Source organism: Carcharodon carcharias, chromosome 23, assembly GCF_017639515.1.
Source record: "Carcharodon carcharias isolate sCarCar2 chromosome 23, sCarCar2.pri, whole genome shotgun sequence".
In the NCBI taxonomy this organism is placed as follows: Eukaryota; Metazoa; Chordata; class Chondrichthyes; order Lamniformes; family Lamnidae; genus Carcharodon; species Carcharodon carcharias.
This window is the reverse complement of record NC_054489.1, coordinates 964663-982126: the sequence shown is the minus strand read 5'-3', so window position 1 is coordinate 982126 and position 17464 is coordinate 964663. Positions and strand designations below refer to the sequence as shown.

The following is a 17464-nucleotide window of genomic DNA, read 5'->3' as shown; positions in this document are numbered from 1 at the left end:
AGTTTTTCCAGGTAATTCTGTTTTTGTTTTGGATTTCCAGCATCCGCAGTTTTTTTGTTTTTGTTTTTTATAAAGGTACTTCATGGTTGTTCAATTAAAAATCAATCACCATTCATTTACCAAGGCTCTCAATGGTCAATCACTTGTACAATCTGCTTTTTTCCTTATCATTTTACTAACAAACACAAAATTGAATATGAATATTGAAATCACAAGCTCCATCAGCTGTATCCATTACTCATTTTTTAGTGAATCAAATGTAATTATAGCCACACCTAGATTCCAAATTAGCCATGTGGCCAGTAGCTAACATAATGGACGCAGATCTAATTTTACAAGAGCATAATACTGCAGATGCTGGAAATCTGAAACAAACAAAGACAGAAAATGCCGAAAATACTCAGCAGGTCTGGTAGTGATTAAAGTTTCAGGTTGATGACCTTTCATCAGACCTGGGAAAACACTAGGAATCTAATAGGTTTGAAGAAGGTGGGAAAGAGAACAAAAGAGAAGATCTGTGATAGGGTGGGAGACAGGAGAGATTAAATGACAGAAGAGTTAGTTGGGCAGAAAGAAAAGATGTAGCGAGAGAAGGTGTGAATGGCAGATTGAAGAACAGCTGCCACCCGTAAGCAAGAACAAGAGAAAAACAAGGATAACGTTGAAACATGCAAAGGGAAAGGAAACAAAATGGGGGCAGAAATTTATGGTTTGAAATTGCTGATCTCAATGTTGAGTCTGGAAGGCTGTGAACTCCCTAATTAAAAGGTGAGGGGCTGTACCTCAAGCTTATGTTGAGCTTCATTGAACATTGCAGTAGGCCAAAGGAAGAGAGGTCAGCATGAGAGCAAGGTGGAGAATTAAAATGACAGGTGACTGGTAGCTCAGCGTTGTACATGCAGACTGAATGGAAATGTTTTGTAAAGCAGTCAGCCAATCTGTACTTGGCTTCCCCAACATGGAACATTGCAAGCAGCAAAATAAGTATAATAAATTGAACATAGTACACATAAATCACTTTCACCTGGAAGCAAGCACAGGAGATGCAACACCTGCCCTTTTACTTCCCCTCCCCTCACAATCTAAACAGTAGTTACAGGTAAAACAGTGATGAAAGGTCATCAGCCTAAAACACTAACTCAATTTCTCTCTCCACCTATGTTGCCCGGCCTGCCAAGTATTTCCAGCATTTTGTATCTGAACTGATCAAATCTTAAAAACAAGTCCCTGTTATTCAGTGAATCGCACAGCTTATCCCCTTCACCCTTCTGTCTCAATGGAGCTCTGCTTCCATTGCCTTCCCTATTGTCCCCTTCTTTGACCAGGAGTCTTTTCACCCACATAGCAGATACTTTCGCCCATCTTGAGAATTCTCATTTCACCTGGAACCCCAACCTCCCCGCCCAACCTCCTGCCCTCTCAAGATCATTTCTCATTGAAATAGCCGATCTCTCGACTCATTTCGCACCGTCATTAAACCTGCTGACAAGGGAAGTGCTGTTGTTTGATGAATAGATTTTTACCTTGCAGAGGCTGAACACATATCTCCTCCTGGACCACGATCCCACCACCCCACATCAAGCCGTTTCCCAGACTGTTGATTTCACCTGCTCTCAAGGTCATCTTCTCATTGCCACCAGCCACATGGACCCCAATCATAATGCTTCTACTTTAAAGCCAAGATCCACAAACATGACTGCCCATTTCTCTGCTTTTGTGCTTGCTTAAAACTATTAATCTTCACATCTCTCAGTTCTGATGAAAAAATGACTTGAAACATTAATTCTGCTTCTCTCTCAACAGATGCTGCCTGACCTGCTGACTGCTTCCCTACCTTTTCTTAAACAAAGATTTAATGCTATTCAACTTTTAAGGGTATGTATTACTATTGAAAAGAATCCTTTAGGTGGGACCAGTACAAACTGGACGGGTTACACCTGGGCAGGACCGGGACTGATGTCCTGGGAGGAACATTTGCTAGAGTGATTGGGGAGGGTTTAAACTAAAACGGCAGCAGGATGGGAAACTATGCAAGGAGTCAGAGGAAGGGGAATCAAAGACAAGAACAAAAGACAGAAAGGGGAATAAGAGAAGTGATAAGCAGAGAAATCAAGGGCAAGAATCAAACAGGGCCTCAGTGAAAAATAGTGGGAACGGGACAAGTAATGTTAAAAAGACAAGCCTTAAGGCTTTGTGCCTTAACGAGAGGAGCATTCGCAATAAAGTGGATGAATTAACCGCGCAAATAGATGTAAACAGGTATGAGATAGTCGGGATTATGGAGACATGGCTGCAGGGCGGCCAGGGATAGGAACTGAACATCCAGGGGTATTCAGTATTTAGGAAGGACAGACAAAAAGGAAAAGCTGGTGGAGTTGCATTGCTGGTTAAAGAGGAAATTAACACAATAGTGAGGAAAGATATTATCTCCGACGATGTGGAATCTGTATGGGTAGAGCTCAGAAACACTAAGGGGCAAAAAACATTAGTGGGGGGTTGCATAGAGACCCCCAAACTGTAGTGGTGATGTTGGAATGACATTAAACAGGAAATTAGATACGCATGTAATAAAGGAACATCTGTAATTATGGGTGACTTTAATATGCATATAGATTGGGCAAATCAAATGAGGAACAATACCGTAGAGGAAGAATTCCTGGAGTGTATACGGGATGTTTTTCTGGACCAATACATTGAGGAACCAACGAGAGAACAGGCCATCCTCCAATTGTGTAATGAGAATGGAATAATTGGCAATCTAGTTGTGCAAGGCCCCTTGGGGATGAGTGACCATAATATGATAGATTTCTTCATCAAGATGGAGAATGACTTAGTTGATTCTGAGACTTGGGTCCTGAACCTTAATAAAGGGAACTACGATGGTACGAGTTGGCTATGATGGATTGGGACACATTACTTAAAGGGATGATGGTGGATAGGTAAAGGCAAACATTCAAAGAGCGCATGGGTGAACTGCAACAATTGATTATTCCTGTCTGGCACAAAAGTAAAACAGAAAAAGTGGCCAAACCACGGCTTACAAGGGAAATTAGAGATAGTATGAGATCCAGGGAAAAGGCATACATATTGGCCAGAAAAAACAACAGACCTGAGGATTGGGAGCAGTTTAGAAATCAGCAAAGGAGGAACAAGGGATTGCTTAAGAAGGGGAAAATAGAGTACGAGAGTAAGCTTGCAGGGAACATAAAAACTGACTGTAAAAGTTTCTATAGGTATGTGAAGAGAAAAAGATTGGTAAAGACAAATGTAGGTCCCTTACAGTTGGAAACAGGGAAATTTATAATGGGGAACAAAGAAATGGCTGACCAACTAAATACATACTTTGGTTCTGTCTTCACAAAGGAGGACACTAATAACATACCAGAAATGTTGGGGAACACAGGGTTTAGTGAGAGGGAGGAACTGAAAGAAATCAGTATTAGTTGGGAAACGGTGTTGGGGGAAATTGATGGGATTGAAGGCTGATAAATCCCCAGGGCCTGATAATCTACATTCCAGAGTACTTAAGGAAGTGGCCCTAGAAATAATGGATGCATTGGTGGTCTCTGGAACAGTTCCTACAGATTGAAGGGTAGCTAATGTAACCCCACTATTTAAGAAGGGAGGCAGAGAGAAAACAGGGAATTATAGACCAGTCAGCCTGACGTCAGTAATGGGGAAAATTCTTGAGTCCATTATAAAAGATTTAATAGCTGAGCACGTGGAAAGCAGTGGCAGAATCAGACAAAGTCAGCATGGATTTATGAAAGGGAAATCATGCTTGACAAATCTACTGGAATTTTTCGAGGATGTAATTAGTAGAGTTGATGAGGGGGAGCCAGTGGATGTGGTTTACTTGGACTTTCAGAACGCTTTCGACAAAGTCCCACATAAGAGATTGGCATGTAAAATTAAAGCGCATGGGATTCGGGATAGTATAATGAGATGGATAGAAAACTGGTTGGCAGACAGGAAACAAAGAGTAGGAATAAACAGGTCTTTTTCTGAATGGCAGGCAGTGACTACTGGGATACTGCAGGGATCGGTGCGGGGACCCCAGTTATTCACAATATATATTAATGATTTAGATGAGGGAATTAAATGTAATATTTCCAAATTTGCAGATGACACAAAGCTGGGTGGGAGGGTGAGCTGTGAGGAGGATGCAAAGATGCTTCAGTGTGATTTGGACAAGCTGAGTGAGTGGGCAAATGCATGGCAGATGAAGTATAATGTGGATAAATGTGAGGTTATCCATTTTGGTAGCAAAAACAGGAAGGCAGATTATTATCTGAATGGCTATAAATTGAGAGAGGGGAATATGCAATGAGACCTGGGTGTCCTTGTACCCCAATCGCTGAAGGTAACCATGCAGGTGCAGCAGCTGGTAAAGGAGGCAAATGGTCTGTTAGCCTTCACAGTGAGAGGATTAGAGTACAGGAACAGGGATGTCTTGCTGCAATTGTATAGGGCTTTGGTGAGACCACACCTGGAATATTGTGTGCAGTTTTGGTCTCCTTATCTGAGGAAGGATGTACTTGCTATAGAGGGAGTGCAGCGAAGGTTTACCAAACTGATTCCTGGGATGGCGGGACTGACATATAAGGAGAGATTGAGTCAATTAGGATTATATTCGCTGGAGTTCAGAAGAATGAGGGGGCGATCTCATAGAAACCTATAAAATTCTAACAGGACTAGACAGGGTAGATGCAGGAAGGACGTTCCCGATGGTGGGGGAGTCTGGAACCAGGGGTCACAGTCTGAGGATACGGGGTAGACCATTTAGGACTGAGATGAGGAGAAATTTCTTCACCCAGAGAGTGGAAGCCTGTGGAATTCGTTACCACAGAAAGTAGTTGAGGCCAAAACATTGTATGTTTTCAAGAAGGAGTTAGATATAGCTCTTGGGGTGAAAGGGATCAAAGGATATGGGCAGAAAGTGGGAGCATGCTATTGAGTCGGATGATCAGCCATGATAATAATTAATGGCAGAGCAGGCTCGAAGGACTAGAAATGTAACATCTCCAAACAGGATAACATTAATGGGCTTGAAACATGATCTCTAGTAGAATGTGAAGGATGGGGGTTGGGGTGGAAGCGAAAGTTGAAAAATTCAATGCCAAAGCATTGGCCTATGATATTCATCAGGGTAATGTTGAAACATACAGGTTGGGATTTAATCGAGTACTTATAGCATGCTGCGTCTCCTTTATAAAACTATTATTGATACGCCAAAATTTACCCAGGACACACATTTTGTATTTCAGTCATCCCTGCTGCTGCTGGTTGTTCTGTTTAATTGAGTGATGCATTCAATATGGTTACTGGTGACAGAAGTTTGTTTCAGTTTTGGGCCTCACCTTAAACTGTGGCACACAACTGCTTCTGATTCCCACACCAGGCAAGACAGCAAACAGTCACCACCTGTGACCCTTTGACAGCCACAAAGAGGAAGTTCCCATGGCTGGAGATGATGGAGTGCAATCAGAGTTAAAGCTGCTTAAAGCACCATGTCAAGGGAGTGCCATCTGTATGGAGCTATGAGATATAGTTAATGTAAGAAATGTTTCTTGTTTATAAGGGAGGCTCCTCTTTTAAAAATTTAGTAACCAGAATTCCTTCCACAACAAGTTAGGTACTTAGTTGACCGGCACAGACTCAATGGGCTGAAGGTCCTTTTTCTATGCTGTAGACCTCTATGACTCTATGACCAAATGGCCTACTCCTGCTCCTATTTTCTATACTTCTATGTTTCTGTGAGAGAGTTATAAAAACAAAACCAAAAGGAAGATAATGCCTCCTTCCCCTCCCCATCGAACTCCCCCTCTCACCAAGCTCTCAGGTATACACAATTCTAAACTGCACTTGTTTGCAAGACTGCACTAAAGACCACTGCGGTTACAGAAACCAGATTAATTAACTAATTAACTACTCAGCTCTCTCAGTAGAGTGTTTGCCCTGCCTAAGGCCGGCAGAAACTTACTATACTTATTTACTTACACAGTATTTTCCAGTTACTGCTAAACACAGATAAGACTAGTTCTTTCAAGAACATGATTAACACTTTAAACTCCCCGACTCACCAAGCTCCCAGATATACACAGTGCAAATTGCACTTGAAGAATTTATGTTTCTAAAAGACATAACCCTTGAACGGTTAATATGAGGACTCTTGTGGCTGCTGTTCCTGAAGACTGCATTTTACAAGAAAAGTAATTTAACAATTTTTAAAAAAAAGCTGAAAGACCCCTTAACCCCGCTGGACTGTTTATAAAAGGGTCGCATGGTGATTTATGGCTTTGAAAGCAAAACCTTGCCTTGAAAACCGTGTGTTAAAAAAAAACTAGTGAAGTTTTTGCTGGGAAGAAAGATCAACTGCTTGGGCAAAGAAGACAATGGTTTTTTAAAGTCCAGACCCAGTACAAAGCAGTAAGTGAATGGAAGCTGTTCTGAAGTTGCTGTATGTGCTGAAATCAATTGTTCTCAAGTTCTCCTCAAAGTCCACCTGAGAGGTAGTGCAAGAGTCATCGATTGTTGCCCAGACCAGTGCCGAGAGACCATATAACCTGGATGCCATTTCAAGGACTCCATCATTTATCCATTTCCCTTGGGTTTTAACCTTTTGGCAGAATTCCTCTTTATATTTGGTGTGTCTGTGTATGTTAAGGTTTAGAAAGAGGCATTAATATACTTCCATATTTCAAACTGTATGTTAATAAGCTTTGTCTTTCTACTTTAAGTCTGGTTTTATAATAAATTGTTTATTGTAAAATAAATTGTTTACTATAAATGTTGCTTATTGAAGAAACCTGAGTATTGAGTGGTCATTCTGAGATTAATCGGTGAATTACATATTTGGCTGTATAGCTAGCTGGGAAAATCATTTAAACATATGTTGTGACCAATGGAGTAGTGGAAAGAGAGACAGAGAGTGCACCCCTCCCATCTTGGCCATAATACTGTAAGATCAGACAAATAAGGTCATAAGAAATAGAGTAGGAGTAGACTATTCGGCCTATCGAAACAGCTCCACTGTTCAATAAGATCATGGCTGATCTGATTGTGGCCTTAACTCCACTTTCCTGCCTGCCGCCATAACCCTCAACTCCCTTGTAGGTCAAAAAATCTGAATATATTCAACGCCGAGTTAGACAATGACCCAGCTTCCATTGCTGTCTGGGAAAGAGAATTCCAAGGACTCATAACCATTAAACTTCTGACAGTCAGTTGGTGAAGGAGACGACCAGAAGTCAATCTTTACTCTGTTTCAGAATTATTCACAAAGTGACACATTACAAATCTATAATCCATGAGTGTCATAGGAACATAGAACTTAAAGTGAAGGCCATTCAGCCCTTCCAGGCTGCTCCACCATTCAATAAGATCTTGACTGATCTGGGATGTGGTCTCAGTTCCACTTTCCTGTCTGCACAATGTAACCCTCGACTCTCTTGTCCAACAAAAATCTACCTAACGTGGCGTTGAATAAATTTCAAGACCCAGCCTCCACTACTTTCTAGGGAAGAGAATTTCCCACACTAATGACCCACGAAGAAAAAAATTCTCATCTCTGTCTTAAAAGGGAGGCCTGTTATTCTTATACCATGTCCCCGAGTTCTAGTTACCCCCATAAGATGAAACATCCTCCCAGTAACCACCCTATCCAGTCCTCTCAGGATCTTATATGTTTCAATAAGATCATCTCTCATTCTTCTAAACTCCAATAGGTATAAGCCTAGCCTGTTCAACCCTTCTTCATAAGATAAGCACTTCATCCCAGGAATGAGTCGAGTGAATTTTTGCAGACGATGCAAAGATAGGTAGGAAAGTAAGTTGTGAGGAAAACATAAGGAGTTTGCAGATAGTTATGGATAGTTTGAGTGAGAGGGAAAAAAAAGTCTGGCAGATGGATCATAATGTGGGAAATTGTAAAGTTGTTCACTTTGGCAGGAAGAATAAAAAAGTAGAGTATTACTTAAGCGGAATACGACTACAGAATTCTGAGGTGTAGAGAGATCTAGGTATTCTTGTGCATGAGTCACAAAAAGTTAGTATGTATGTATAGCATGTAATCAAGGAGGCTAATGGAGTGTGATCCTTTATTACGAGAGGAACGAACATAAAAGTAAGGATATTATGCTTCAGTTATACAGGGCATTGGTGAGACCACATCTCAAATACCGGTGTGCTGTTTTGGTCTCCTTATTTAAGGAAGGATGTAAATGCTTTGGAGGTGGTACAGAGAAGTATTACCAGATTGATACCTGGAATGAATGGGTTATCTTATGAGGAAAGGTTGAACAGGCTGGGCTTGTTTCCACTGGAGTTTAGAAGAGTGAGGGGTGAATTGATTAAAGCACATAAGATCCTGGATGGTCTTGACAAGGTGGACATGGAAAGGATATTCTCTCTTGTGGACATGTCCAGAACTAGGGAGCACTGTTTTAAAGTTAGGGGTCACCCTAATAGGGCAGAGATAAGAAGAAATTTCTTCTCTCAGAGGGTTGAGACACTTTGGAACTTTCTGCCTCAGGAGGCGGTGGAGATCAGGGATATTTTTAAGGCAATCAAAGGTTATTGGGGGAAGATGGGAATGTGGAACTCGAAAAACAGGCAGATCAGCCATGATCTTATTGAATGGCAGAGCAGGATCGAGGGGCCGAATGGCTTACTTCTGCTATATTACATGTTCTCTGAACTGCTTCTAAAGCAATTATATCTTTTTTTCAAAAAATGAGAACAAAGTTGTACACAGTAATCCAGATGTAGTCTCACCAAGGCCCTGTACAGCTGCAAAAACTTCCAGTTCTATATTCCAATCCTCTTGCAATAAGTGCCAACATTCCATTTGCCTTCCTAATCACTTGCTGTACCTGCTTACTATCATGTGATTCCTGTACCAGGACATCCAGAGCCCTTTGTACCAGCGAGTTCTGCAATGTCTATTTAAATAACATACTGCTCTTCTATTCTTCATGGCAAAATGGACAATTTCACATTTATCCACATAATACTCCATTTGCCAAATTTTTGCCCAGTCACTTAACCTGTCCATATCCCTTTGCAGCCACTCTACCTCCTCCTGACAACTTACTTTCCTACCTATCTTGGTGTCATTGGCAAATTTAGCTACCATACATTCGGTGCCTTCATCCAAGACATTGATAAAGACTTTTTTTATTTGTTCATGGGATGTGGCCATCACTAGCTAGGTAAGCATTTATTGCCCATCCCTATATCAAGATGGTGATGAGCTGCCTTGTTGAACTGCTGCAGCCCATGTATAGGTATACCCACAGTACTGTTAGGGAAGGAGTTCCAGGATTTTGACCCAGCAACAGTGAAGGAATGGCGATATATTTCCATGTCAGGGTGGTGAGCGGCTTGGAGGGGAACTTGTAGTTGGTGGTATTCCCATGTGTCTGCTGCCCTTGTCCTTCTCGATAGTAGTGGTCATGGAATTCGACAGTGGCGTCTAAGGAGCATTGGCGAGTTCCTGAAGTGCATCTTGTAGATAATGGACAGGCTTTGGGGAATCAGGAGGTGAGTTACTTGCCACAGGATTCCTAGCCTCTGGCCTGCTCTTGTAGCCACAGTATTTAAATGGCTACTCCAGTTCAGTTTCTGGTCAATGGTAAACCCAGGATGTTGATAGTGGGGTATTCAGTGATAGCGAAGCCATTGATTGTCAAGGGGCAATGGTTAGATTCTCTCTTGTTGGAGTTGGTCATTGCCTAGCACTTGTTTGGCGCAAAAGCTACTTGCCACTTGTCAGCCCAAGCCTGGATATTGTCCAGGTCTTGCTGCATTTGGACAGGGACTGCTTCAGTAATTGAGGAGTCGCGAATGGCGCTGAACTTGTGCAATCATCAGTGAACGTCCCCACTTCTGACCTTATAGTGGAAGGAAGGTCATTGACGCAGCAGCTGAAGATGGTTGAGCCTAAAACACAACCCTGAGGAATTCCTGCAGTGATGTCCCGGAACAGAGATGATTGACCTCCAATGACCACAAGCGTCTTCCTTTGTGCTAGGTATGACTCAAACCAGCAGAGAGTTTTCCCACTGATTCCCATTGACCCCAGTTTTGCTAGGGCTCCTTGATGCCACACTCGGTCAACTGCTGCATGGGCAGTCACTCTCACCTTACCTCTGGAGTTCAGCTCTTTTGTCCATATTTGAACCAAAGCGGTAATGAGGTCAGGAAGTAAGTGGCCCTGGCGGAACCCAAACTAAGTGTCAGTGAGCAGGTTATTGCTAAGCACTTGATAGCACTGTTAATGACTCCAGCCATCACTTTACTGATGATCAAGAGTAGACTGATGGGGCAGTAATTGCCATCATTGGATTTGTCCTGCTTTTTGTACACAGGACATACCTGGCCAACTTTTCACGTTGCCAAGTTGATGTCAGTGTTGTAGCTGTACTGGAACAGCCTGGCTCGGGGCGCAGCAAGTTCTGGAGCACACGTCTTCAGTACTATTGCCAGAATATTGTCAGGACCCATAGCCTTTGCAGTATCCTCTGCCTTCAGCTGTTTCTTGATGTCACGTGGAGTGAATCACATTGGCTGAAAACTGGTACCTGTGATGCTGGGGACCTTTGGAGGACTGTAAATAGTTGAGGACCCAGCACTGATCCCTGTAGCTCTCCACCAGTTACGTCTTGCCAATCCGAAAGAGACCCATTTATGCCTATTTTCTACTTCCAATTAGCTACATTCACAGTTTTCCAATTCACTGGCACCTTTCCAGAACATAGGGAATGTTGGAAGATTACAACCATTGCATCCACCATCTCTGCAGCCAATTCTGTTAAGACCCTAGGAAGTAGGACCAGCGGACTTGTCAGCCTTTAGTCCCATTAGCTTTTCCAGTACCTTTTCTGTAGTGATCATATTTTAAGTTCCTCCCGCCCTTTGCCTCTTGATTTTCTAATATTCTTGGGACTTTTTCTGTGTCTTCTTCTGTGAAGACAGATTAAAAAGTACTTGTTCAAAGTCTTTGCTATTTCTTTGTTTCTCATTATTAATTCATCCAGTCTCACACTCTAAGAACCAATGCTCACTATGCTACGCTTTTCCTTTTTATATAATTGTAAAGCTTTTACTGCCTTTATATCTCTTGCTAATTTCTCTCATACACCAATTTCTCTCTTTATTTTAAGTCATCCTTTACTGGTTTCTAAAAATTTTCCTAATCTCTAGCCCTACCACTAATCTTTGCAGCACTGGAGATTTTTACTTTCAATTTGATACCATCCTTAAATTCTTTAGTTAGCTACAGATGGTGCAACCTTCTCAGAGTTTTTCTTTCTCAATGAAATGGATCTTTGCTGAGAGTTATGAAATATCTCCTTAATGCTTCTCTGCCATTTTACCTTTTAACCTATTTTCCCAGTCCACTTTAACCAACTCTGCCTTCATGCCCTTGCAACTGCCTTTAAGACTTCAGCTTCAGACATACATTCTCACCCTCAAACTGAAGGTGAAATTCTATTGTAACGATCACTCTTACCTAGAGGATCATTTCTGATGAGATGATTAATTAACCCTATCTCATTACACATTACCAGATCTAAAACAGCCTGGTTGGTTCCAGAATGTATAGATATAAAAAAAACTGTCCCGAATACACTCCATTAACTTGTCCTCCAGGTTACTTTTGCCAATTTGATTCATCTAATCTAGGTGAAGATTTGAATCGCCCACCATTATTGCAGTGCCTTTCTTACAAGCTCCTTTTATTTCTTGATATGTACTTTATCCTGCAGTGTAGCTATAGGGTGCTAATAAACTACTCCCACCAGTCACTTCTTTCCTTTGCTTTTTCTCATCTCCTCCCAAACTGATTCTACATTTTGATCCTTTGAAACAAAATTGTTTCTCACTACTGTATTGATCTCATCCTTTTGTAGCAGAGCCACCACACTCCTTTTCCTTACTTCCTGTCCTCTGCAACCATGTCTTTGTAATGGCTATCATATATACTCATTTATTTCTATTTGTGCTATCAGTTCATCCATCTTCTTACAAATGCTTCACACATTCAGATAAAGAGCCTTTAAATTCTGCCTTTTCACCATTTTCCCCTACTCGGGCCTGCTGTATTCTTATATTTGTACATTTTGTCCTTTTCTGTCACTCTGGTTATCATTGCCCATAACTGCTACCCTGCACCAATGACTTGCCCTTTCTCTTTAACTTTCCAAGTCTCCCCTCGCCTGAATCCTTCCCACAATTATTTAGTTTAAAGCCTGCTCTACAGTACTAATTATATGATTCTCCAGGACATTGTCCCAGTGCGGTTCAGGTGAATGTCATCCCAACTGTATAGCTCCCTCTTTCCCCAGTACTGGTGTCAGTGCCCCATGAATTTAAACTCATTTCTCCCAAACCAATCTTTGAGCCACACACATAATTCTATTCTAATTTATCCTATGCCAATTTGCTAGTGGGTTAATGCAGAGATTACCACCTTTGTGGTTCTGCCTTTTAATTTAGTCTCCAGTTGCTCATACTCCCTCAGCAGAACCACTTTCTTAGTCCTACTTGTGTCATTGGTACCCAGGTGGACCGCAACAACTGGGTATTTTCCCTCCTACTCCAGCCAAGATGTTCTTACCCCCAGCATTGGTTAGCAACAGAGGCTTCAGGGCTCATGTTCTCAGCTTCAGGAAATCGTATCTATCCCCCTAACTATTCTGTCTCCTACTGCAACCACATTCCTTTTCACTTCCCCACTTGATTGGCCCATGCGCCACAGTACTGGTGTCAGTGGTGAGTTTGCTCATCCTCCCTGCATTCCCTGGTCTAGTCCACAAAAGCTGCAAGAACATAAAACCTTTCTGACAATTGCAAGGGCTGAAGATCTTCCACTGCTACCTTCTGGATCCTCAATCCTGCCTCTCTTACAGTCACAACCTCCTGTCCCTCCAAGGACCAAATCTGAACTATCTAGCCTAAGAGGTGTGACCACCGCCTGGAACAAAGTGTACAGGCAGCTTTCCCCTTTCCTGATGTATCGTAGTGTCTGAAGCTCAGATTCCAACTCATCAACTCTGAGCCAAAGATCCTTCAGCTGCAGACACTTACTGTCCTCTTGTTCTCCACCCTTCTGCCAACAAGAACAGTTTCTCCCTAAACAATCCTAGCATCTCCAATCAATCCACATAGCTGAAGTCCCACATCACTGGGACCATTCGTGTGTATCCTTTCTTCACCCTTTCTAAAGCCTTCACATCCTTCTTAAAAAGTGTGGTGCTCAGAATAGGACACACTACTCCAGTTGAGTGCAAACTAGAGTTTTATAAAGGTTCATCAATAACTTCCATGCTTTTGTGCTCTACACTGCTATTTATGAAGCCCAGGATTGCATATCCTGTTTAACTGCTTTCTCAACCTACCCTATCTTCAACAATTTTTGCATATATGCCTCCGAGTCCCGGTTTCTGCAGCCTGTTCACAACTGTGCTTATTTAAAATATTGCCTCTCTTCATTCTTCCCACCAAAATATACTGCTATACATTCCTTTGCATTAAATTTTATCTGCCACTTGTGCATTAATTTCACCAGTGTGTATCCTTTTTTTTCATTCATTTAGGGGATGTGGGCTTCACTGGCTGGGCCAGCATTTATTACCGATCCCTAATTGCCCTTGAGAAGGTGGTGGTGAGCTGCCTTCTTGAACCGCGGCACTCCATGTGGTGTAGGTACACCCACAGTGCTGTTAGGAAGGGAGTTCCAGAATTTTGACCCAGCAACAGTGAAGGAACGGCAATACATTTCCAAGTCAGGATGGTGAATGACTTGGAGGAGTGCTTCCAGGTGTCGGTGTTCCCATCTATCTGCTGTCCTTGTCCTTCTAGATGGTCGTGGGTTTGGGAGGTGCTGTCTAAGGGGCCTTGGTGAATTCCTGCAGTGCATCTTGATGCCTATACTATCCTCCTTATAATTCACAACACTTCCAAGTTTTGTGTCATCTGCAAATTTTGAATTTCTGCCCTGCACAAGTAAGCTTCGGTCATTAAAATATCAAGGAAAGCAGTATTCAACGTGCCAAATCCTGGGGAAGCCCACGTTATACCTTGTTACAGTCATGTCATGTCTGCAAGGATATTGTATTCCTAACATTCACGATTCAGATTTCAGTCAATGCAGACTTTTGAAAATTGACTTTAAAAGGTGTTCAAAATGCTGTCAAAGATGGCAACCAAGGGTGGTTGACTCTTAAATGCCCTCTGAACAAGGGCAATTAAGGATGGGTAATAAATGCTGGCCTAGCCAGTGACGCCCACATCCTGTGAATGAATAGAAAAGTGACACTCTGCGATTTCTGCACAAAGGATTAATTCATGTCTGAACATGCTTCTGAAGAGTTCTGAAAATGTAAATGACAGCGGATGGGATGATTTCCCCTGAATAGACAATCACAATATGAAAACACTTGTAAATTTTCACCTCCTATTGACTGGATACTTAGCCAAACTCAATCAATAGCTTTCCCAGATACAGTATCTATGAGTTCGACCCTTGACAAAGAAAGAGGCAGAGGAACCAGTTCATCACAAGCAGGTGTGAACAGCCACCATTAAAACCCGACTATGTATCAATGGCTACATGGAAGCCACATGAAGCTCGGAACTTCGAAACAGTCATGTAGACAATGGAAGTATTGATCATTTTGGTGCTGGTTACATGACAAACTGACTTCAGATCACAAGTTCTTTTACTCCCAGAACCGGGGAAGAACATGGCAATCTGGAAGCCAACAGGGCAAGAGGGTCCATTCTCCAGCCAGAAGAAAGGAACACTGCCTGATACCAACAGCCATTCTGGGAAGTGAGAGGGGAGCTAAATTATCTCCATCTGCAAAATTCACCTCTACAGAAACTCAACCACAGATACTTTCAACCTCCATTTATCTTCAGAGAACCAGGAGAAGAAACTCATCAGGCCTGCAACACTTCCAACCCTAAAGGACTGTTTATCCACACAATTTACTTTTTGTATCTTTTTGCTATTAACTTAAACATATGCTTTGTTTCTAGAGTCTGTGTATATGAGAGTTAGTATATTTTGTGGCCCCACTATCAACATTCTGGGGGTTACCATTGACCAGAAACTGAATCGGACTAGCCATATAAATACTATGGCTACAAGAGCCGGTCAGAGGCTAGGAATCCTGCAACGAGTAACTCATCTCCTGACTCCCCAAAGCCTGTCCACCATCAACAAGGTACAAGTCAGGAGTGTGATGGAATATTCCCCACCTGCCTGCATGAGTGCAGCTCCCACAACACTGAAGAAGCTTGACACTGTCCAGGACAAAGCAGCCTGTTTGATTGGTGCAACATCTGCAAACATTCACTCCCTCCACCACCAACGCACAGTAGCAGCAGTGTGCACCATCTACAAGATGCACTGCAGGAATTCATCAATTCGACAGCACCTACCAAACCTATGATCTTGTCAAGAAGGACAAGGGCAGCAGGAAGATGGGAACACCACTCACCTTGAAGTTCCCCTCCAAGTCACTCAATTCCCTGACTTGGAAATATATTGCCGTTCCTTCAATGTTGCTGGGTCAAAATCCTGCAACTCCCTTCGTAACAGCACTGTAGGTGTACCCACACCACATGGACTGCAGCAAGAAGGCAGCCCACCACCACCTTAAGGGCAGCTAGCGATGGGGAATAAATGCTGGTCTAGCCAGCGAAGCCCACATTCCATGAATGAAAAAAATAAATAAATAAGTATATATTTCAGTGTGTTGTGTGAATAAAGATATCCTTTCCTTTGATGTAAACTTACCCAAAAGCTTGCTTCATGTTTATTACTAAAAATCACAACCCCAAAAAAGGTAAAACATTCTCTCTAAGAACACATCTTGTTGCAGACACCCGAGAGGTGATAGAAAGTAAAATATTATCCCACCATCTCTCTTCCGTCTGTAACAATCTTCCTCCATTCCAAAAAACAACCATTCGCCTCTCCGTTTCCTGTCACACAGCCAACTTCTTCTGACCTATGCTGTCATTTTCCCTTTTATTTCCTCAGCTGCAACTTTGCAGGCAAGTCTATTATAAGGCACCTTATCAAACACCTTTTTGAAGACTATGTACACCACAGCAACCCATTACCCTCACCATAGTTTCCAATAATTTCACCACAACTATTATAGGGCTGACTGATCTATAGTTTCCTAGTTATCCCTCTCCTTTTTCTTGATAGTAGTATAACATTAACAACCCTCCAGCACAGCTATTGCATCCCATGATTATAACCAATGTTCCATCTACTTCTACTTTTGCTTCTATCAACAACTTAGGATGGATTTCATCTGGACCAGGTGATTTACCAACTTTCATCATGTTGTCTGATTTGCTGAATGTTTTCAGTTATTTTGCATTTTCTTATAAAATGACACTGTTCCATTAAGCAGAAGACAAGTTCCCTACCTCGGAGTTCAGGCCAGATTCTGTTCTTCCAGGTGTCAAGACACACAATAATAATCAGACCGAATGCAATGAGGAATACCAGCCTAAATGGGGTTAGTGCCAGAAACCTGCCAGGGAAAAGAAATGAAAACATAAGCAGCTTGAAGAACTGTAATCAGTTTCTGAATACCAAGCTACCATTGCATTTCTGTAGCACTGTCCACATGTGGAGTGACATCTCAAGTGGTGGGTTAGAACTGGACATTGAGCAGGAAGGAAAAATATGAAGATACAGAAAGGTCCTGAAAGTTTTCAGGGAAGGAGTTCATTAGGGCAAAGAACATTCAAGATGTAATGAATTTGTCTCAAGATCACAGACTAACACTCATTAGCAACTTTCAACAACACATTTTACACTCCTTCACTGTTGCTGAGTTAAAATCCTGGAACTCCCTCCCTGACAGCACTGTGGGTGTACCTACACCACATGGACTGCAACGGTTCAAGGCAGCAGCTCACCACCACCTTCTCAAGGGCAATAAATGCTGGCCTAGCCAAGACACCCACATCCCATGAATGGACAAAAAAAAAAACTTTAGGCTGAGGATTAGCAGCTGATGTTCACATATCAACATGACCAACAATTTAACTAACACCCAGAACTAAGCTCCAGCTTCATGACAGATCAACAGATCAAAGGTCAAGTCTATATTCTCTCACTAATTGGGCTCCAGTAATTAAAGTTTAGTCAAGGGAAGTAACTCCAATTATCCATGACATACAGTACAGATATTTCCCTGACAACAGGATAACAATATTTACTCTTACATAGTGACTTAAACAAAACTAAACTAGGATCTGGATAAGGGACCCTGAGCCAGGAAAGATAAAAGGAGCAGTGGTCAAAGGATCAAAGAGATTTTGAGAATGTTTTTAAAGTTAGAGAAAAGGTAGAAAGACAAAGGGATTTAGGGAGGGAATTCTAGACTGTAGAACCAATGTGTCTCTAATGGTAGGACCACTGTAG

The 17464-nt window shown here is 42.1% G+C and overlaps 2 protein-coding genes across 9 annotated transcripts in view; both read right to left on the bottom strand.

Annotated features, from left to right (window-relative positions):
• Positions 1-17464, bottom strand: part of cntnap1 (contactin associated protein 1) — a 1152571-nt gene that overhangs the window by 516845 nt on the left and 618262 nt on the right. The window lies entirely within an intron of this gene.
• retreg3 (reticulophagy regulator family member 3) overlaps positions 1-17464 on the bottom strand; it is a 49126-nt gene that overhangs the window by 29009 nt on the left and 2653 nt on the right. For 3 of the 4 annotated variants that reach the window (XM_041173319.1, XM_041173320.1, XM_041173318.1), the window contains 2 exons: positions 16459-16565; positions 10879-10965 (listed from right to left, as the gene is read on the bottom strand). In XM_041173319.1, coding sequence (XP_041029253.1) covers positions 10879-10965; positions 16459-16565 — 194 coding nt within the window. The remainder of the gene's footprint in view (positions 1-10878; positions 10966-16458; positions 16566-17464) is intronic. The other variant, XM_041173321.1, reaches the window with a different exon arrangement.